Source organism: Paroedura picta, chromosome 13 (genome assembly GCF_049243985.1).
Source record: "Paroedura picta isolate Pp20150507F chromosome 13, Ppicta_v3.0, whole genome shotgun sequence".
Lineage (NCBI taxonomy): Eukaryota > Metazoa > Chordata > Lepidosauria > Squamata > Gekkonidae > Paroedura > Paroedura picta.
Window position 1 is genome coordinate 43,231,470 of NC_135381.1, and position 21,709 is coordinate 43,253,178.

The 21,709-nt window shown below is 51.6% G+C and overlaps 2 protein-coding genes across 2 annotated transcripts; both read right to left on the reverse strand.

The window, feature by feature from the left end:
- On the reverse strand, window positions 1-2,390 carry LOC143822592 (uncharacterized). Its single transcript, XM_077307927.1, has 2 exons — window positions 1,988-2,390; window positions 1-591 (listed from the first exon to the last, which is right to left on the reverse strand). Exons 1-2 carry the CDS (start codon window positions 2,373-2,375, stop codon window positions 191-193), a joined length of 789 nt encoding a protein of 262 aa, XP_077164042.1. The 5' UTR covers window positions 2,376-2,390; the 3' UTR covers window positions 1-190.
- A 2,625-nt stretch (window positions 2,391-5,015) lies between these two features.
- On the reverse strand, window positions 5,016-9,939 carry LOC143822787 (uncharacterized). The gene is made up of 2 exons (XM_077308368.1): window positions 9,586-9,939; window positions 5,016-6,962 (listed from the first exon to the last, which is right to left on the reverse strand). Exons 1-2 carry the CDS (start codon window positions 9,899-9,901, stop codon window positions 6,211-6,213), a joined length of 1,068 nt encoding a protein of 355 aa, XP_077164483.1. The 5' UTR covers window positions 9,902-9,939; the 3' UTR covers window positions 5,016-6,210.
- Window positions 9,940-21,709: the final 11,770 nt, after the last annotated feature.

Genomic DNA, 21,709 nt, shown 5'->3' on the forward strand with positions numbered 1-21,709 from the left:
GCTTTTCCTACTGGATCTGTTTATTTGACTAAGTGACACCTTCCAGCATTCCATATAAAACACAGTCTTAATATTGTCTGAAATGATTTTAAAAGTATAAATGTTCTTGGAAACACTTTAAAAATAGCCCCTGCCATTCCCTTGATGGTAAAAAAACCACTCGGACTGCAAGACATGCAGTCCTTGGAGGTCAGCCCTCAAGCCGTGGGCTCCTGGGATGCTCCGCTGGCAAGGCAGCCTCCCCCGGGGGGCCCCCAGTGGCCACCTCCTCCTCCGGTGGGGCCCCCAGAATCTCCAGAGGAGATGAGATGACGTCCTCAACGGGGGGCTCTCCAGGCAGACCAGGCAAGTCCCGGAGCTCCTGGGGGCCCCTCAGGAAAGCTGGCGCAGCTGGCCTTGCGCAGGCCCCATAATCAGGAGGGAGGTCCCGGGACTGCAGTTGGGACAGGACAAGAGATGAAGACGATCCACCCACAGGGCCGGAGATGTAAGAGGGGCCCTCTTCCTGGTCCTTGAGCCACAGCCATGCACAGAAGAAGAAGATAAGAAACACGCTCGGCACAATCAGAGCGAGGGCCGGAGCCAAGAAGCCTGGGGAAAGACAGAGGGGGGGGGGGGTTAGCAGCCTCCTCCATTCCACTTCGCCACCCTCTTCCCGGCCTCCCCAGGGTGAAGCTCAGCATGGAGGGAAGAAGAAAGCCCTCGCTGGGAGGGGCGGGTGGGGAGAGGAGCACACCTTGTCACAGGCCACAGGAAAGGTGCAGGAAGGTCCCTAGGCCAGCCTACAGTTGCTCTCAGGAGAGGAAAGCAACCAAAGGAAAGGACCCATCAGGAGAGGGGGAACTTCGGGGGCCCCAATAAAGCCCCCCCCCGCCCAGCCCCAAGGGTCTCCAGAGCTGGATGCTCCAGGGAGCCCTGCCCATCCACTTCACACAGGGCCACCCAGTCGCTGAGGCTTCCAAGCACCAAACCAACAAGGTCCTTAAGCAGGAGCTTCTTGGGGGGAGACATCAAAGAACCCCCCCCCCCAATCCAGATAGTGATTTTGGAATATTTTCACCCCTCTAGGAGAGAGCAAGGAAAGAAGCCAGCCAGGAGGGTCTCTCCACCCCGGAAAGCCAACTATTTATGTACCACAACTGCATCCCACCTGCCTCCCCAGGGGTGACAACATGTGCCTCCCCTCCACTTTCCCCACACAACGCCCCTGTGAGGTAGGGTAGGCTGAGAGCAAGTTTGGATGAAGCTTGATTGCTCAACCACAACTTCTGAAAACCATCTGGATGTCAGTAGACAAGATGGGGAGGAAAAGATTCAGGGGGGGGGGGGAGTTCTCTACCCAAAGGAGTCTCAAAGCGGCTTCCAATCGCCTTCCCTTCCTCTCCCCACAACAGACACATCGGGAGGTAGCTGAGGCTGTGGGAGCTCATGGAGAACTGCCCGAGGTCACCCAGCTACCTGAACATGGGGGAGGCGCGGTTCTTTGGGTTGGAGGCTGCCACTCTTGACCAGGCAGTTTGCCCAAAATCCCAGCGGGGCTCTTGGCCTCTGGCTGCCTCGCCCAATTCGGGGGATTCCTGGAGTTTGGGGTGCGCAGGCCGGAGAGGGAGGGAGGGAGGGAGGGCGGCGGCAGGGAGCCCCCTCCAAAGCAGCCATCGCGGCTCCAGGCACCGCCCCAGCCCCGGGAGGGAGGCAGGCAGGCAGGCAGGGTCCGTCAGGGCGCCCCCGCCCACATGCCTGGAAGCCGCCGCCGCCCGCCCGCCCGTCCGGGGAAGGGCAAAGGAGGGCGCGCCAGAAGAGGCCGGGCAGGGCAGGAAGCCGCGTGCGTGGGCGGGCGGGCGGGCGGGCGGCCGTCGGGGGAGGCGCAGAGACGGGCAGGAGGGGGACCGTAAGAGGCCGCCAGCCGTCGGGGGGAGAGGGGAGGGCGGCCGTCGGGGAAGGGCAGGGCAGGGCAGGGCGGGGCGGGGCGGGCCCCAGGCTCACCGACCGGGCTCCGGGGAAGCGGCGGAGCGCAGCGGCGTCCAGTCCTCGTGGCGGGCGGGCGGGCAGGCGGCGTCCCCGTCGTCGTCCTGCGCTTCCCCGGAGAAGCAGAGGCCGCAGCAGTAGGAGGCGTTGGCGTCGGGGCGGGTCCCCTCGGCCGGGCACTGCGAGGCCCCCACCGGCCACTCCACGCTCTCGGCCCGCCAGGCGCAGCAGGGGCCCCCCGGGGGCCACTCCAGAGACGCCCCCCGCAGCAGAACCAGAAGCAGCAGCAGCCCGACGCCCAGCCCCGCCGCCTTCGCCATGGCCCGACGGCAGCCCCGCTTCTCCCCGCCTTTTCTACCGCCCCCTCCCCGACAGCTGACCTCAATGAGGACTGGCCACCTGCCGCCCATCGCGCTCCCCGGGCAGAAGGACCCCCCCCTCCCCGCAAGCCGAATCGTGCCGTGCAGAGGGCTGGCGTCGACTCCGAAGTCTGGCCCTCCCCCGAGCAGCCCTTGACTCGGATGCAAGCCCCGTTCAGCCCCAGCAGCAGACTTACTCCTGAGTAGGGGGACACAGGAGATCCCCTTCACAATCGGGGCCAGGGAAGGGGCACTGCTAAATGTGCCCCTGGAAGGAAGAAGCTTCACAGGGGGGATAAATACCCCCTCCCCTTGGGGACTTCTGAGCAAGGGGCTTTTCGCACACCTTCAAAATCGCACAATGGTTGCCAATTGAAAACGCTACTGATTTGCCATTATGCACAACGTCGTTGACAATCTGCCACACACCTGAAACCGATCTGCAAAAAGCGCTTCCTTGTAGCGCTTTCAGGGAAATCCCCAAAAGTGGATTCACCCTCCGGAAAGCGCTACACTCCTGCAACCAATCTGCAATCTGCAACCAGTTTCCCAGCTTGGATCTGGCAACTCTAGTTTAAGCCGATATTTGGGAGTAAGCCCCACAGGCGGTTTGGGGCCGGCTCTCCCTATCAGTGGAAACAGAACTGTTAATTCTTTCTCCAGACCTGACATTTCTGGAACCACCTGGACCAACCTCTGACAAGGGCAGGTGTGGGTGGTTGGGGTACTCATTAACATCAGATTGACTGGTGACCAGTTAGGTTTCTAGTCCTCATTAAGGAGAGCTTGGGGGGGGGGGGTGGCATAAAAAAGCTGCTAGGGAGGGGCTCCTCTTTCTAAGTCTACTGCACATTTTAGGGACTGTTATTAGGGGATTTGTTCTGTGCAGAGGGTCCCAAGACAGATGCTATTAGTAGGGGCAGTTTGGTGCTGTGGCAAGAGAGGGTTTGAGTCTCCTGCTGCTGTTTTCAGGGGCTGTTTGGGCAGGTGAAATGTGTCAGGGTGGACCAAGGAGATGGAGGCATCTGTGGAAGTCTTCCATTGTCCACCTCCAGAAGATGAGGCACCTGCCAACTTGTGATGCAGAACCTCTTATGCTCCCTAGTGCTGTTCCTCTGGAGAGACACGGCTGAATCAGAATGGGTGGTGCCTTGCAGGTCCTCAGCAGAAAGGAGGCAGCCCCCAGCTGATGATCATCATCTCCAACAGGTCACTGACAGCAATCCCACTAGCCCACTTTCTCCATGTAAGAGGCTGCCTTTGGGCTGACATGATACCAGCTTGAAGGAAATCATGTTTTTCTGCAGAAATTGTAGCTTTCCTCACTGTGCCTCCTGCTACCTTATTTTTGTCCTTCATGAAGTCCATCTTTACCAGTTTGGTGTAGTGGTTAGGAGTGCGGACTTCTAATCTGGCATGCCAGGTTCGATTCTGCGCTCCCCCACATGCAACCAGCTGGGTGACCTTGGGCTCGCCATGGCACTGATAAAACTGTTGTGACCGGGCAGTGATATCAGGGCTCTCTCAGCCTCACCCACCTCACAGTGTGTCTGTTGTGGGGAGAGGAATGGGAAGGCGACTGTAAGCCGCTTTGAGCCTCCTTCGGGTAGGGAAAAGCAGCATATAAGAACCAACTCTTCTTCTTCAAAAATATAGCATTTTCTCCGTTTAGGGCTGCCAGCCTCCAGGTAGACTCTGGAAATCTCCTGGAATGTAACTGAAGAAGAAGAGTTGGGTTTTATGCCCCAGTTTTCACTGCCCAAAGGAATCTCAAAGCAGCTTACATTCACCTTCCCTTCCTCTCCCCACAACAGACACCCTGTGAGGGAGGGGAGGCTGAGAGAGCCCTGATGTTACAGCAGAAGAAGAGTTGGTTCTTATATACTGCTTTTCTCTACCTGAAGGAGTCTCAGGGAGGCTTTCAATTGCCTTCCCTTTCCTCTCCCCACAACAGACAACCTTTGAGGGGTGTGGGGCTGAGAGAGCCCTGATATTAATGAAAAAGAAAAGGTGGTTCTTAAATGCTGCTTTTCTCTGCCAGAAGGAGTCTCAAAGTGGCTTATAGTCGACTTCCCTTTCCTCTCCCCACCACAGACACCCTGTGAGGAAGGTGAAGCTGAGAGAGCCCTGATATTCCTGCTCAGTCAGAACAGCTTTATCAGGGCTGTGAGTAGCCCAAGGTCACCCAAGCTGGCTGCATGTGGGGGAATGGGGACCACTCCCCAGATAAGTAGTGTTCTTAACCAAGACACCAAGCTGGCTCTCTTAGCAGGATAATCGTAACTTCAAATTAGGAAGGACAAGAAATACATATGCACTAAAAAGTCCTACAGAATCACTTGTCAAAAATGCATTAAGCACCCCATTTTGGAGAAGGGGCAGTACACTAGAAGCCGGCCTGGGCTCCCATTGAGCAAAAACGTGATATAAAGGAAATCAGTTTTGCTTTCTCTAAGTGCATACAGCTAGTGCCTATTCAGTGAACTCATCCCCTGCTTGTTAACTGGAGCTACCCTTGAATGCCCCTTTTTTGAGCAAAGCCCCATGCCTTGAAGCAACCAACAAGTTGTACCCCTGGACAGTGACATCTCTAGAATCCCAAGAACTCTGGCCAGGATTGTTAAATAGCTGCTTCCAGGTACCCAGCTAGGGCAAGGTGCAAACACAAGGAAAAGCAGGACACCAGCCATATAAAGAAGAAAAGAGACCACAACACTTTTATTGGTAATTTGATTCAAAAAGTTACAGAACAGAAAATTGAAAACAGACAACAAAAACCAACACATTTCATCCAGTGGACAGACATTGCTGCGTGTCCACTTGACCTTGTCAACATGAATACACAGGATGGTTCCTAAAATGCCCAAGTTGAAGAAATTCAGTGCATCAAATGGCTTTGCAAATATCCCCAGCTAATGCTCAAGAACAGACAGCCAACAAAATAATTCTTCTTGGGTAAGTCGGCCCATTGCCCACAGCTGTCCAATAACATATTTCCCCTTCATGTAACAGATTTTAAAAACTGAAGGTGTATCAACCTTTTGACTAACCGTGGCTGCAAAGTGATGCCCCTCGAACTGTATACAGCTGCCCCCGTAAAGAGAAAGAATTGGGACTGAACCATACTTGGATGAAAACAAAACCACTCCCCTCTATAGCCCACCCCCATCACCACCTGTGTTTTGGACATACCAGTGTACTGTCCCTCTAGAGGTGCAGCCCTTCCTTGAGATTTCCATTGGAAGAGATACAGAAGCTTTCACTGAGCCTTTTAAACTTTTGGGCAAAGCACCGCTGAATGTTCATGACATCACCAGATGCAAACTGGGTGGCTTAGGCTCCCCAAAGCCAGTTTGTTCCCTCTCAGTGGCAAGACCAGAAGGATGGAGCTGACATGAACCATCCCTCCAGCCTCGTCTGAAAGCTGTCCCCCCCCCCCTTAAGATGCAGGCATTGTCAGTTATGCCCAGGTGGAGTGGTGCCTCTCTCTAAGACCGGCTCATCTCTGAGTTGCAGTATTGTCGGGAGGGGGACATTCAAAGGCTTTTTCATTCACCCTTGTCAGTTAAAAAAACCATTTTCAAGATATCAACAGCACTGGGCGAGCAAAGTATTCAAACGTGTGGATTAAAAGCCTAGTTGATACATAATTTTAAAAGCATAGAAATAGGGAAATCACAAACCTCTAATCCTAAAAACAGATTCATGGGGAGGGGGGTGGACACCTTAAAACCTAAAATCAGACTCATGGGGGACCTTAAATCCTAAAAGCAGAAACAGCTATTATTCCATTATCTTAACCCTAAATGCAAGCTGCAGTTATGCAGTATGCAGGGAGGCGTCTCAGCCTCTCCATTAAAAGCAGGTCTACAAGGAGGTGTCCTCATTACTCACTACCAGAAGCAGCCACCTCAAACAGGCACACTTTGTCCATGGCGCTGCTATAAGGAACTGCCTCCCAGGGGCACACCTGTTCTGGGGCACCACCAGAAGCAGCCACCTTCAAGGGGATCACCTGTTCCGGGGCATCACCAGAAGCAGCCACCTTCAAGGGGATCACCTGCTCTGGGGCACCACTAGAACCAGCCACCTTCAAGGGGATCACCTGCTCTGGGGCATCACCAGAAGCAGCCACCTTCAAGGGGACCACCTGCTCTGGGGCACTGCCAGTCACAGCTGCCCCCTCTTCACCCCCAGAAGCAGCTGCCTCAGGTGAGGTCACCGACCCAGGGATGATAACCACCTTGTCGTCTTGCAGTTGAGAATGTGAACGCTGGAAGACCACGACAGGTCCTGCAGGATATGGAGGCACGCCATCATGAGTTCCTTGAGGGTCTGCTGCAGGTTGTTCAGGATATGGGTCTACCACACTGTAAGGTGGTGGGTCTTCCACATACGGAGTAGTGGGTAGACAACAGGCTTCGGGGCAGCTGTCAGACGCACGAGGGCTGCTGGAACGGACCACGGCAGCCTCGATTTCATCCTCCGCTTCCATCTCTAGCCTGGCTTCAGTGTTGTAGCAGAATCGAAAGTGTTTTCTCCAGCATTTCCTGCAGTCCAAGTTGCAGATCATGAAGACCGTGAGGACAAAAGTCACCATCACAAATGCAACAAGGATCTCAGTAGTAAACCAGCCAACTGAAAACACAAAGAAAGTCCAGGTTAGCCATCACTGCAGAGGCCCCAACTCAGTTCCCCCAAAGTCCTCCAGACCCACCTCCACAAGACCTGCGCTGTCTCCACTTAAATCCAGGCCCCAAGCAGGCAGAAAAGCCGGAGAGCAAAGAGAGGTCACTCACTGTTTATTTATTTATTAATTATCATTATCATTATCATTTAATTTTTAGACCACCCTTCTCCAAATAGGTCTCAGGGTGGTTTACAACATAAATAGTTAAAACACAATAAAATCCCCATAAAAACCGCAATTAACATCAACAACAATTCACATATAACATATAAGCGGTGGTGGTCACAATTCTGATATTAGTTACCTGAGTTCCCCCCAAGTTCAGCCTGGTGGGGAGAATAACATGCAGAAGAGGGTGGCACCAATACAATAGATCTAACAATGATCTCGATGTTAGAGATCTCAATATTGGAGGGGATCCTCTGATGGATTAGTGGGAGAGCTGCCCTGGCCTCAACCATATGCCTGGCGGAAGAGCTCCGTCTTGCAGGCCCTGCGAAATGCTGGTAGATCCCGCAGGGCCCTTAGCTCTTCTGGGAGCTCATTCCACCAGGTTGGGGCCAGGACTGAAAAGGCCCTGGCCCGGGTCAAGGCCAGGCGAACATCCCGTGGGCCCGGGACAACCAGTAAATTCATACCCGCAGAGCGGAGTGCCCTGCGGGGGGCATAAGCAACCAAGCGGTCCCGCAGGTAGACAGGACCCAGGCCGCGTATAGCCTTAAAGGTCAATACCAACACCTTGAATCTGATTCGGAAACGACTGGTAACCAGTGCAGATGACGAAGCACCGGCTGAATGTGGGCCCTCTGTTACCTTGAACTTGGACATTGGGCAGCACAGGGACTGCCCCCTACTCAGGCACCAAAGGCCCCAGGGTGTGCCTGTTCCAAACACAGCACAGGTACCCCACGAGGGCCGAAGTTTCTAGGGAAGAGCGGAACCGAACAAAAAAATCTATTGAGATCTCACAAGTTTGGTTTAGGTTGCAGGTAAAAAGGCATTTTGCTAAACCAAAGTCTTGCAGCAGGGGGAACTGCAGCATCTCCTGTGCTAAGCAGTGGGATGACATTTGATGACATGAAGCTACCTTACTCCAAATCAAACCACTGGTCCACCAAATGGAGTATTGTCTACTCAGACTCTGTACTCCAGGGTCTCAGGCAGAGGTCTTTCCCATTACCTCCTACCTGATCCTTTAGAGATACCATGCACTGAATTGGGGTGGGGGGAGGGGGCTCTTCAAGCCAAGCAGGGCCTCTGTCACTTAACCATGAGCTTCACATTCAGCATGGGGGGGGGGGGTGTCTTTTGCCCCTAGGGTTGCCAGCTCCAGGTAGACAATTCCTGGAGGTTTTTTCCATGGACTGGAAAGGGATGGAACCTCAGTAGGGTATAATGGCATAGAGCCCCCCTCCCCACCCCCAGCAGCCATTTTCACCAAGGGGATTAATCTCTGCAGTCCGGTGATCGGTTGGCATTCCAGACCTCCAGGTCCCATCTGGAAGTTGACTTCCCTAAGGGAAGACTGGCCTCAAGTGAAATAAGGGGGGGGGGACGGGACACACACATGTCTGCACAACCCCCAGGCCTTTGTTGCTGGGTTGCTTGTTCTACCCCCTTTACCAGCTGCCAACCTCCAGATGGCAGCTGGAGATCTCCCAGAATTATTTATCCAGACAACATAGATCAGTTTCTTGGGAGAAAATGCTTACTTTTGGGGAGGGGGGTGGACTCTAGGGTATTAGACCCAGCAGAGGCCCCTTCCCCAATCTCCACATGTATCACCCAACCCAGAAATGGCCAGCCTATTTCTCGGGAGGATCTAGTAATTGTGACGAAAGCATTTGGGCTTCCCCCCCCCAATTTAAAACTGGAAGGGGGGGGGCTCAAAAGATGGTGTAGTTTGCAATCATAGAAGCAGTAGCCTCATCAGGCCCTTTCTACAAAGTCTACACACACACCACACAGAGTTGCTTCTATAGCAGCTATTAAGTAAGGGGGAAGTAGAGCTGCCAGCCCCCACTGGGACCTAGAGAGCTCCCACTCCTATAACTGATCAACAAGCAATACAGACCAGATCCCCTGGGCTAAAAAGCTGCTATGACTCTATGACATAGGACTCTGCTGAGGTCCCTGCCGCCCTTCCTGTAAGACTCCACCCCCAAAATCCCCAGTTACTTCCCTTCCTGGAGCTGGTAGCCCAAGGGGAAACTCAGGCTCTGGAGAAAAGAATAAAACAGACAGACGGAGCGAGTAAGAGTACAAAGGGAAGGAAGAGAGTAAGGAGCCTCATCCCTTGAGAAAGGAAAAGGAAAGAACAGTGTTGTGCTTAGACTGTCACACAGGCCTGGGTCTGAATCCCTGGTCTGCCACAAACATTCATTGAGCTCCCATGGCCAGTTGTGCCCTTTCGGCCTGACTTGCCTCCCCAAGGTGGGCGTGAGAACAAAACAGAAGAGAGTAAAATAAGCCCACTTAAAGCCTCCCTCTTCTTTGGTGGGTGGGGGCAAAAAATAAATGGAAGTCCACAAATGAAACTAGTCCCCCTGTTTAAGTGACCTGTATACTTACATGGCTTACTCATGACATGCGGAATCTCCGTCCGAGGGACTGCTCTACCAACTCGGGTGGTTCCCACCAGCCGGGCAGCTGGGGGGCACCTGTCCTGATTCACCCGGGGCCTCTTGGGCAGGCAACAGTTGGCCCCGTAGCAAAGCCGGCAGCAAAACTTGGGATCTGCTCCTTGGAACTCCACTGGGCATTGATCCGGGGCCAGAGTCAGCTCCCTGCCCTTGGCCCAGCACGGAGACACATCATCCCTGTTCCTTTCAAAGGCCACCACGAGAAGGCTCATGAGGACAAGAATGTACAGACCCACGTGCCCCATGGCTCACAAAGACACACTCCCTCCCCCCTCCCAAAGAAATCCCCAACAAACGAAATGGCCCCACCAGCTAGGCTTTATGCAACCCTGTCAGGTGTTCCTAATTAATCCCCAGATCATGACCCAAATCTTCACCAACAACCCTCACCTGCACCACCTGGGACTCACCCAGCAGGGCAGTTAACCCTTTCCAGCTTCAGGGAACCATGTGCTGGGAAGAACCCCACACCCACCTGCTGTGTTTCCTGCCAAGTCACTGAAACCTGTATGAACTTACTCAGGAGAAAGCCCGAGGATGATCAGTGGAGCTCATTGCTTGATAATGGATGCTCTTGAGGAGGGTTCCTTGGAAGCTTATTCTCTGCATCCAAAATTTGGCCCAGGTGACCAAGCCACATGTTTACTTGGGAGTAAGGCCAACTGGTATCCGGTCTGACTGTAAAGGTTAGGATCCAAGCCTTTTTATGTGTGAGTCCAACCTACTGAGCCCAGAAACCTTTAAATCTACTCACTTCCCAAACAGTTGCCCTGAAAGGGGCAGAAATCCAACAGGTGGAGTTTTACCCCAAGACTAAGGTGACCAGATTGTCCCACTTTTGGACACCTTACCCAAGACTGACCCCCCAAAATGTGTCTATAGTTGTCTGCCAGACCGTTCTTAGGCCGACTGTGTGGCAGAGACCACTTATAAAGTCACTGTGAAGTTAAAACTAGAAACGGACTAGGAGAAGCCCTGGGGAGTTATTGGCAGAGAAGCATTCAGCTGGGAACCCCGTTGGATCAGAACCCTGGCAGAAAAAGTGGTGGGCAATAGCCAGTAAATGCAGGATTCAGGGGCTGAAAGGACACGCTTTGCTTTTGATTTACATTTTATCAACTTGCCATTGGGATAGATGTCTGCTTTTCTTCTTGGCTGCTCCATTGACCGTGAAGGGGTTGCTTCTGAATAAGCACACATGGGCCTGGGTTACTTTGGAGTAAACACAGCTGGCATGGGGCTCTTCCCAGGGCAGGGACCTGTGGATTTGGGAAGGGTGTCTCATCACAGGGCTTGCTTCTGAGTCAACACACAGAGTTGTCTTACCTCTGAGTCTTCCCAGCCCACCACAATTGACTGTCCTGGGGGGGGGGGGCGTCAGGGGGGCAGGTGAAGGTGGTTAGTGCAGACCTGGCTGATGGGCAGACTGGAAAACTTTCAAGCTTCCAGGGGTGGGGAGGCTGTATAAAAGATGGGGCATTCCTGTGGCTGTGTATTTTTTAAGCTTATTGAAGGGGGTATTCTTTCATTTTAGCTGTTGTTTAACATAAGTATACATTATGAGGAAGGTAACTTTGTGTGTTTTAATGCTGCTGGTGCGAGTAGCAAGTGCCTTTGAGGGGACAGAAAGGGTGACTTCTGGGGTGCAGCCCACAAAGACTTCTCCGGACACAATGAGGACCCTCGACAGCATACCATCGACAACAGCTGCACGGGACCCAACAGCTACCCTGGAGTACAGAGTGCCCATGTTTCCTTCTGGAGGTGTGACCGCTCCCTTGGCAACCACAACTACTCCTGCCTGGATAAGTAAGAAGGCCTCTGTTAGTTCCTCTTTGACTTATAGTGGTAAAGGAGACCTAAAATAGGGAGACATTTCTTTGACATCTTTCCTTCACATGTTTTTGCTAGTCCCCTTTTTTCTTCCTCTGTTGTGGAAACCAACTCTGGGTAGTGCTGGGAAGAAGCACAGGACTGGCAGCCCAGTGGTCTCCATCCTGCCTTTATGCTAGGGTTGCCAGCCTCCAGGGGAGGGCTGGAGAAGCTCCAAAACGATAACTGGTGTGCAGAGGACAGATCAATTCCCCTGGGGAAAATGGCTGGGAGGGAAGGCAGCTTCTACAGCATGACCCCCCTGCTGACTTCCTTCCCCAGGCCCCCCCAACCAGCAGGGTGGTCATGCTGCAGGAGCTGCCTTCCTCCCCCAGCCAATCTCCAAGAATCTCCCCCCTGGAGTTGGCAGCCCAACTCTAAGTGCAGTGTTTGTGGGTGCAGAAGAATGCCCACCCCCAGTGCTGTCTGGAGTCCTTGCCCCAGCGTCTCCCAAGACCAGACCCTGTTTTGCAGCTGGAACTGGACTTTGGGGGTCTTTGGTGCCCAAAACACCCGCTCTGCTTTCTGCCTTCTGCCCTCCTCCCATCTCCCCTCCCCAAGAGCTGGCTGGGGAATGGACCAGACTTCCCTGTTCAGCCCCCCTCCCTCCTATCCCAGGGGCTCCAGCCCCACGGGGGCACCTCTTGGGGCAGGAAGCTGAGCATGCCTGTGGCTGGCCACTGCCTGCATGGGAGTCCCTGCCCTGGGGCTGAGGGGGAGGAGGGCCTCTCCCTGCTCGCCATTCTTCCCTCCACTTGGGACCTTGTGCACAGTGAGAAAGTGGCATTCTTCTCTGTAATCCAGCCTTTCTCAACTTTTTAACATTGGGAAGCCTCAGAACCATTCTTTAGGCTTCAAGAAACCCCAGAAGTGGCACCATCGTGCAGAATATGGTTGGGAAGCAGAGCTGTGTCTGTGCCCACCCAGGGACTCTCCCCTTCCCACCCACTCCAGGCCGATCACTGGCCATTTCGGGAGGAAAGGGGTGGGTCAGCATAACCATAAATGTTTAACAAATTTTAAAATATATATAAAATTAATTACTGCCAACCTATTTGGCAGGGCATGAAATCCTGGCTGAGAATACCTGTGATTAGGCAGAAGTATCTCCTTGTTGGTTGTGTGGGATTCAAAGGGCAGAGACAAGTTGGTGAGAAGACAAGGAGATGTATCGGGATGTCTTGGAGAGATTGTGAAGCTCACTCTTTCTGTTCCAGTTAACGGTGTTCCTTCTGGCATTATCACTGCCTTTGTCTTCGGCTGCATCCTTGTTTGGAGATGCTACTGCTTCTGGGCACAAAGGCGACTGGCCAAGAGGCGACTGGCGAGGAGGGGTGTTGACCGGTCTTCCTATTCCATCGGTGACAGCAATTTTGATCTTGCTTCTATCAGTGACCTGTCAGAGGAAGATTCTCTGCCCAACCCGGGCTTGTCTGAGGCAGATCAGAGAGAAGCGGCGGTGAAGTTCCGTCGTGCAAAACCTTCTGGAAGGCCAAATGATCAAGAGGTCTCGTCTCTTCCAGGAGATGTTCAGGAGCTGCAGTCCTGAGATCTAGCTTTAATAATCAGCAAGCCAGTGAACTATCGGCAGACCCACCTGCCATGGCTAGGCATGGCTATATGCCACACCGCGGTAGTTAGATTTCTGGGTCAGGACTAAACTCAAGACTAAGGAAGTTTTACCTCTATGATTATGCTTTTTTCAAATGATGTATTAATTAGAGTTTAATGTGTGTGTGAATTTTAGTGTTTTGCTTGCCCAGAGTCATCCAAATCACTTGTTGTGATAAGGCCCTCGATTTTGCTGCTCAAAGTAGATTTGATATGGGAGATGGGAGCTCCAGTCCCACCCGGTCATTTTAAATGATGCTCCTGCCTTAAGGGGAACGGAGCAGAAACCAGGGGTGCTTCACTCCTTCCTGCTCTTCCCGGCATGGATATAAGCTGGCCTTGGGAGCCACCAGATGTCCACTCACTTTTCACCCTGTGAGGCTGTGCAAATGCGCAGTGCTTGACCCTTAAGTGTAAATGCTCAGTTCATGCTTCTCTCTCTGGAAAACTGAGCCTGTGCTGAGGCCTCTGCCTTTGAAGGAGAGCCAATTCTATGGGGTTCTTTGTTCTGTCCCAGACCAGGGTGATGGGGAGAAAGGATCAGGTGCATAGAGTCCCCCCTTCCCTGCACAAACCATGTAGTCCGTAATCACATTCCTTTCCTTCACAGGCGGAGCTTAGTAGAGTCTCTTTTGAGCTGGGAGCAACTCTCTTAATTCTACTGAATAAGAATAAAGGATCTTGGATACTTGGGGTTCAGCCATGCCAGGGAGAGGTTCTTCTGCACAGCATCCCTGCGGAGAGGTCTTCTTGCATCTTTCTTCTCTGTGTGAGCTAGGAGTCATGACTTCACTCATGGCATATTATCAACAACACGGTGGGCATTTTGTGAACTTCTTTGTGTTTTGAATCTTGATGGGACAACTGGGGCTGCTGGAAAAGTTTGTCTCCTGGATGAACTGTTTCTCATTTGATGGTGTGTTTTTAAACCTTCATTTTATGCTTGCAATTTTATAAACCAACTATCAATATAAAAAACTTAAAAAAAAACCCTTGGTCTGTTTTGCTTCTTTAAAAGACTTTGGTCTCTCTTCAGGGGACACTTCACCTCAATATTTCATGGCTGTAGGTTGTTTATCAGCAGTGCTTTTAATTTTATTTATTATTTTATTGCATTTATTTATAACCTGCCCTCTCCTGCAACTCAGGGCAGTTTACAGTGGAATTCATGGTGCAATGCAGAGAATGCTATCGTTGAGCATATATAATTCCCACAGAGCTCATAACAATAGAATATTTAACGTTTAACATTTTCCCCTATTGGTGCTGGTATTCTTATATAAGGTTGCACTGATTACCTACAATTTAACCTCTCAGGACTTAAAGTCTCCCCGTCCCACCGCCAAAGATGGTATTGCCACAAAACAGCCCTGCCTATCAGGAAGGGGGAGCTGGGTGTCTCCCAGGAATGAAATTTATGCCCCATCAGTGGGGAAAAGAATTGGCTTATTCAGAATAGAGTGTGAGTCCAGGGGCACCTCTAAGCTCAACAAGATTTTACGATATGTACTGAAGATGCTGCTTGTTCTTTCTTGTATGCCAGAACATCTTCGCAGCATCTTCAGAACATAACTCTGTTGGTCTAAAAGGTGATACTTAGACCAGCCTTTGGACTGTGGAGGAACCACTGGAATATTTTACAGAGCCCTGATATCACTGAAGAAGAAGAGTTGGTTCTTAGATGCCGCTTTTCTCTACCCGAAGGAGGCTCAAAGCGGCTTACAGTCACCTTCCCTTTCCTCTCCCCACAACAGACACCCTGTGAGGGAGGGGAGGCCGAGAGAGCCCTGAGAGACACTGCTGTATGGGAATGGCACTATCAGGGCAGTGAAGAGCCCAAGGTCACCCATCTGGCTGCATGTGGGGGAGGAGCGGGGAATCAGACCCGGCTCACCAGATTTGAAGCCACCCCTCTTAACCACTACACCATGCTGGTTCTTACTACAAACCCTCAATATCAGGAGGCCAAATTACAACTGTTCATAAGCTCAGCGGCCCTGCTTAAGTTCTACAAGATGTGGCACAATGTTAAGACTACCAAAGGGCTGACCAAAGAGTTAGCACCTGTTAGCTTGCTCTCTTCCTAAGCCGGTTGTGCCAAAGATGGTGCACACCCTGGCGGGACCAGGAAGCACGCTTGCCCACCCTGGCAGGGACGCAACTCACCATCACGTCCCAGGCCAGGAATGTGGGTGTGACCATTGACGCTTCCCTGACTTTGGAGACGCAGGTCAAAAAAGTAGTGGGCCAGGCGTTTTTCCACCTTCGCCAGGCCCGACTACTAGCGCCCTACCTGTCCCCCGAACACTTAGCCACAGTGATCCATGCAACGGTCACCTCCAGAATAGATTTCTGTAACTCGCTCTACGCAGGCCTTCCCTTGTCCTTGGTCCGGAAACTTCAGCTAGTGCAAAATGCAGCTGCTAGGGTCCTCACTGGGACACCTTGGAGGGCCCACATCCAGCCAGTGCTGAGGCAGCTGCACTGGTTGCCAATTGCTGCCCAGATCCGGTTCAAGGTTTTGGTTCTAATCTTCAAGGCTTTACGCGAGTTGGAACCCACATACCTGAGGGACTGGCTATCGCCCTATGCCCCCCGCAGGGCCTTGCGCTCTGCGGGTGAAAATCTGTTGGTCGTTCCCAGCCCTAGGGAAGCATGCCTGGTTTTAATGGGGTTTTAAGATGTTGTAACCCGCCACGAGCCGCAAGGGAGTGGCGGGGAATGAATATAATAACAATAATAATAATAATAATAATAATAATAATAATAATAATAATTTTTTTAAAGCCCTGTGGTGTACAGATGAATGAAATATTTGTTATATTCAGTTATATTTATTTGACTTATTTGTGCCCCCTTCTTTCTCCCTGGGGGGGGGGCGATTCAAAGCAGATTACATTGGCCTCTGCTCTTTTTATCCTCAGAGCAATCCTATGAGTTAAGCCAAGGGTTCTCAGCCAGGATTTCATGAAACCCTGGAGTTTCTTGATTGCCTTGGAAGGGTTTCACAAATGCCTGGGAATTAACTAATTTTAATATATATTTTAAAAATTTGTTGAACATTTATCAGGTGCTATGAACATATAGAGGAGCCTCTTGTAGAGCAGAGTGGTAAGGCAGCAGACATGCAGTCTGAAAGCTCTGCCCATGAGGCTGGGAGTTCGATCCCAGCAGCCGGCTCAAGATTGACTCAGCCTTCCATCCTTCCGAGGTCGGTAAAATGAGTACCCAGCTTGCTGGGGGGTAAACGGTAATGACTGGGGAAGGCACTGGCAAACCACCCCATATTGAGTCTGCCATGAAAACGCTAGAGGGCGTCACCCCAAGGGTCAGACATGACCCGGTGCTTGCACAGGGGATACCTTTACCTTTACCTTTACCTCATGAACATATATGGTCCTGTAGACCCACCCCCCCCCTCCCAAAATCACCAATGATGGGCCTGGAGGGGACAGGAAGGGGAGGGCATTCAAGTGGGTGTGACCATAGCTCTGCTTCCCAACCATATTTGGGATGATTGCACCACTTCTGGGGTTTCTCAAAGCCTGAAGGATGTTGCAGGGGTTCCTCAATGGTAGAAAAGTTATGAGAGGCTATGTTAGGCTGCGTGTATTAGGTCACCCAATGATCTTACCAGATCTCCCAGAGATGAGCTAACACTCTTAACCACTCTACCACACTGGCTTTCTGGAAATAGCATCACTGAGTAAAAGGATTGTTTTCTCACTGAGACACTGTTGTTTTTTTTCATTTTCTCCCCCCCCCCCCAGGTTCCATCTCCACTACATTGCCATGGGGGGGGGGGGAGCAGCTTGTCAAGGAGAGAAATGAGGTTTTTCTTCCCATACTTGAGATCTCCACCTGTCTTCAAGCAGCAAACCCTGGACATGACTGTTGCCCTCCTTAGGTATAGATTTCTGCAAGACAACCAGTCTCTGCTTCCTGGGAGGCAGGGCTTCTTGTGGCTGCACCATCAAGGGGGAAGGAGGTGTCTCGAAGTCCTGGGGGTGAATTGCAGGAAATCTGTGCTACGTTATATAGGAGTACCAACTAACCAACACTAATCAGTCTTGAGGAAGCAAAACTTGTTTGTTTGTTTTTAATTAAAAATTGATTGGTTCACATGGTTACAAGTGTAAAATGCATTAAAAGAGTCAATTTATTTAATCTGAAAAGTGTAACTCCAATTTGGGGGGAAAAACTCCAATTTGGGGGGAAAAACTCTTACAGACACTCTTAAAAGGTTTTCAGAGATATTGAAAGAACATACAAAAATTGAAAAAATAATTGGGACATCAGGGATTACTAGTTTGAAAACGTTTCTCCGTGGCTGATGGCAAAGATCCCAAAATTTAGATCTAGTAAATCTGTTACTTGTAACACGAGTACTTTCTCCAGCTCTGAGGGTGAAACCTTAAGCCTTTGTCTCAGCATTCATACCAGACTGATCCACCAACCCAGGCAATTGGGGAGGGGAGGATCAACTTCTAGGGTTTCTGCCTGGTCTCTGTCAAGGGATGGATCAGCTTCAAGGGCCTCTGCTTGGTCTATCGAGGGAAGGATCTACTTCCAGGGCCTCTGCTTGGTCCACGTTGATGGAAGGATCAACTTCTAGGGCTTCTGCTTGGTTTCTGTTGAACGAAAGATCAACCTCTAGCGCTTCTGCTTGGTCTCTGTCCAGGGAAGAATCAGCTTCTCGTTTCTCTGCTTGGTCTCTGCCATGGGAGGAATTTATTTCTAGGTCCTCTGCTTGGTCTCTGTTGAGAGAGGAGTCAACTTCTAGGGTCTTAGCTTGGTCTTTTTCTAGGGAAGGATCACCTTCTGGGGTCTCTGTTTGGTCTCTGTCGAGGGAAGGATCAACATCTAGGGCCTCTGCTTGGTCTCTCTCATGGGAGGAATCTACTTCCAGGGCCTCTGCTTGGTCCCTGTTGAGGGAAGGATCAGTCCCTAGGGTCCCTGCTTGTTTTCTGTTGAGGGAAGGATCAACTTCTAGAGCCTCTGTTTGGTCAGTAGTGAGGGAGGTAAACCGGCTACTTTCACCACCACTGTAATCAGAGGATGATGAATATGCATCAGCATCCATTTCTGGCCGCGCTGGGAAGAAACAGTATAAGCTAATGATGAACCAAAAAACTACGATGACTATAAAAATTGTCCTAGAAGCCCTCTCGTCATCTGAAAAGAAAAAGAGACAACAATTTGAGCTGGCCTAGACACCCTCGAGATCTCCCCTTGTGTTCCTACCACCCCGTCTCTATCCTCTGTGTTTATAACAAACTGATTCCTCCCCTCCATGAACATGATTGGTGCTGTGCATGAGGATGGACCCAAGATCCCAATGTGGTGGGAAGAGAGCAGAGTGAGGCCCTTCTTCCCCTAAGCACCCAGGTCACGTCAGGCAGTGGCCAGCTACAGACATGCTCAGCTTCAGCAAGGGATCTGGATCATGCCCCCAGAGGTATCCCATAAAGCCCCTGGGAGAGGGAGCAGCCGAACAGAAAACTCTGGTAAATTCCCCAGTCATATTTGAGGGAGAGATTTGATGAGGGTAGCAAGCAGAGCAGGTGTTTTGGACAGCAGAAACCTTAAAGTACAAGTTCTACCAGCATAACAGGATCTGATTTATGGAGAGGCTGGGGTGAAGATTCCAGACAGTGTGGGGAGGGGCGGGGTTCTGTGCCCACAAATGCTGCAGGGGCTCAGAGTTGGGTTGCCAACTCCAGGTCAGGAGATTCCTGGAGATTTGTGGGTGAGCCAAGAGAAGGGACTCTACAGGGTAGCAATGCTGTAGAGGCCCCCATATATGACAGCTGTTTTCTCCAAGTAGCTGATCTATCATCTGGAGAGCAGGTATAGTTCTGGGATATCTCCAGATCTCACCTGGAGGCTGGCAACCCTAACAGAGGCAGAACACAGACAGCCACCCCTAGGTCCCTGGGACTGCCAGTTCTGCCTCTCTCCCCAGCAATAAGTCGAGAAGGTCTATTGCAGCCCTGCTCAGATTTTTTTATGTTAAGAAATTCCTGCAACATTATTCAGGCTTTGAGAAACCCCAGAAATCACACAATCCTGTGAAATATAGTTGTGAAGCATAGCTGTGCACACACACACCCAAGGCCCCTCCCCTCCCCTCCCCTCCCCTCCAGCCCCATCATTTGTTTCTTCAGTTGAAAGCCTGAAGGTATTAAGGAGAAATTTCCTGCCACAGGTATATAAAAAAGATGAAGAAAACCTTTCCCCAGGATGTTTATTATTATTGTTTTTGTTGTTGTTGTTGTATTTATATCCTGCCTCCCCCCGAAGGCTCGAGGCAGCTTACATAACCCCATCCTCTAAATACCATAAAATAGCAGTAAGTTCCAATAAATTTACAATAGTTGGTGACCAATTGGTCACAGTGGCAACAATGATGGCTTAATCGTACTCATTTAGTCTCCGCATCCTCAACTACGGAGGGGGGTGACACTCTCTACCGCCAGTTGGGGGGGGGGGGCTGATCTTCTTATCGCCCGGCCTCAGTTATAAGCCTGGCGGAAGAGCTCCGTCTTGCAGGCCCTGCGGAATGCTGGTAATTCCCGCAGGGCCCTCAGCTCTTCCGGGAGCTCCTTCCACCAGGTTGGGGCCAGAACCGAAAAGGCCTTGGCCCTGGTCGAGGCCAGGCGGGCTTCCTCGGGGCCGGGAACGACCAGTAGGTTAGCCCCCGCAGAGCGTAAAGCCCTGCGGGGGATATAGGGCGAAAGGCGGTCCCTCATATATGTGTCAACCAGTGGTGACAATTTACACAACACCCACACATTCAAACATCCATTAGAATAGGGGACACAACAACAGATCCCCTGGCATGGAAGAACCAGCCCACAATCTGCCACATGCCAGGGAGAATCAAAAGAGCCTCCATGTTCAGAGGCAGCTACATGAGTGGTCAGGAGCAGAAGAAGCCAAGCTGGGCAATCCTTGGCCACTGCAGCAGACAGAGCCTTGGACTTATCTGGCCCCTAGGCCTAAGAGGGGCAGGGATGGAATAAACAGAAGTCTGTTGAGGTCACAACACAGCCTGAAGCATAACTGAGGAACAAGCTGCCCAATTCACAACTGAGATAGAGCTCACAACCAGAACTGGGGCAGGTGGAGCACAGAGAGATCCCAGCCTCCAAAGGGGAACTGCACATTGCCCCCCCCCCGAAAAAACAGTTGATTGTAGAGAATGGCCTCTATAACACTATGCCCCACATTCCCTCCCCAAGCTCCACCCACCCCAAAATGCTGGCAAATCTAACACCTTGGAAAAAGACCCTGGGTGCTTGTCTGGGGCCACCATCAGTGGGGGGGGGGGGACAGATGGAGGTGACAGAGAAACATACAGAGGAAGAAGGGGGGGAGGAATGGCAAAGTCACAAGAACTGGGGAGAGTTCAGGAAAGGGCCATTTCCAGGGAATCCTCACTCCCTTGGCTCAGAGCCAACCAGAAAATTACTTGGCTCAGCAGGAAGAGCTGGGGTTGGTGTGGGCAGGGACATGCACCCGCGGGTGGGCACAATCACCTTCTTGTCCAGGGGGTACGCCTGGTCCAAGGCAGTCACCATGGCTGGGTGATTGGGGACACTTGTGGGGGCTGGAATCTCTGCAGGCTGGGCACCAAAGACCACCCCTTCCGTCCCCTCAAAAGCCCCTCCCATTGGCACCAGCAGGAATAAAATACACACACTTATCTTCCCCATGGTGTAGCCTTACTCAGAACAAGAAAGAAAATAAAAGAATGTCCCCCTTGAACAGCAATAAAAAGCCCACTCACAATAACTTTTTAAAAAAGAGGCTTATGGGTGCCGCCTCCACCCAACCACCTTTTATACTGACTCCCCCCACCCCCCCCATCCCTTTCCTTAATGAGGCCTGGAAACTTTACTTTCAGCCCTGGAAGAACTCTCCCTCGATTAACCCTTCCCTGCTTCAGGGAGCAGTTGGCTGGGAAAACTATGTTTATATTTTTTATATAAGAGCCCCATGCCAGCTATGTTTACTCCAAAGGAAGCCAACCCTACGTGGGTTTACTCTGAAGAAAGCCCTGCCGTAACCAGGGAGCTCACTGCTTGGTAGCAGCGTGCTCAGAGGACGGTTCCCTGCAAGGAGCCACAAGACGCTGGCATAATTCCTGCATGGGGTGAGGGTGGCTGGGCTGGTGCGACCCCAGGATGGAGGGATGGAGGGTTGTGTGCGCTGGAGGACAGGGCAGGATCTACGGTTGCCATCTCCTCCGCTGTCCCCTGCTCTTGGGCCTTTAAAGCAGCAGATTCTCGGGCAGTAACAGGTGAGGCAGCTTCCCTCCAAGCCCTAGAAAGATTTAGTGTTGCTTCCTGTGGATTTAGTAACTAAAGGCAGAGGAGATTGCAGGGACCCCTTCTAGTCTGTTGGCAACTTTGGACACATTAACTGATTGTTGGACTCCCACAAATGACACCCCTCCCTAGAGAGCTGCCAGTCTCCAGGTGGCCCCAACGTGAATGAGTTCAACAATTAGGCAAAAGTAAACAAGCTCTTTGGTAGTGTGTAGCTTCTTATAAAGGCATCTTTAG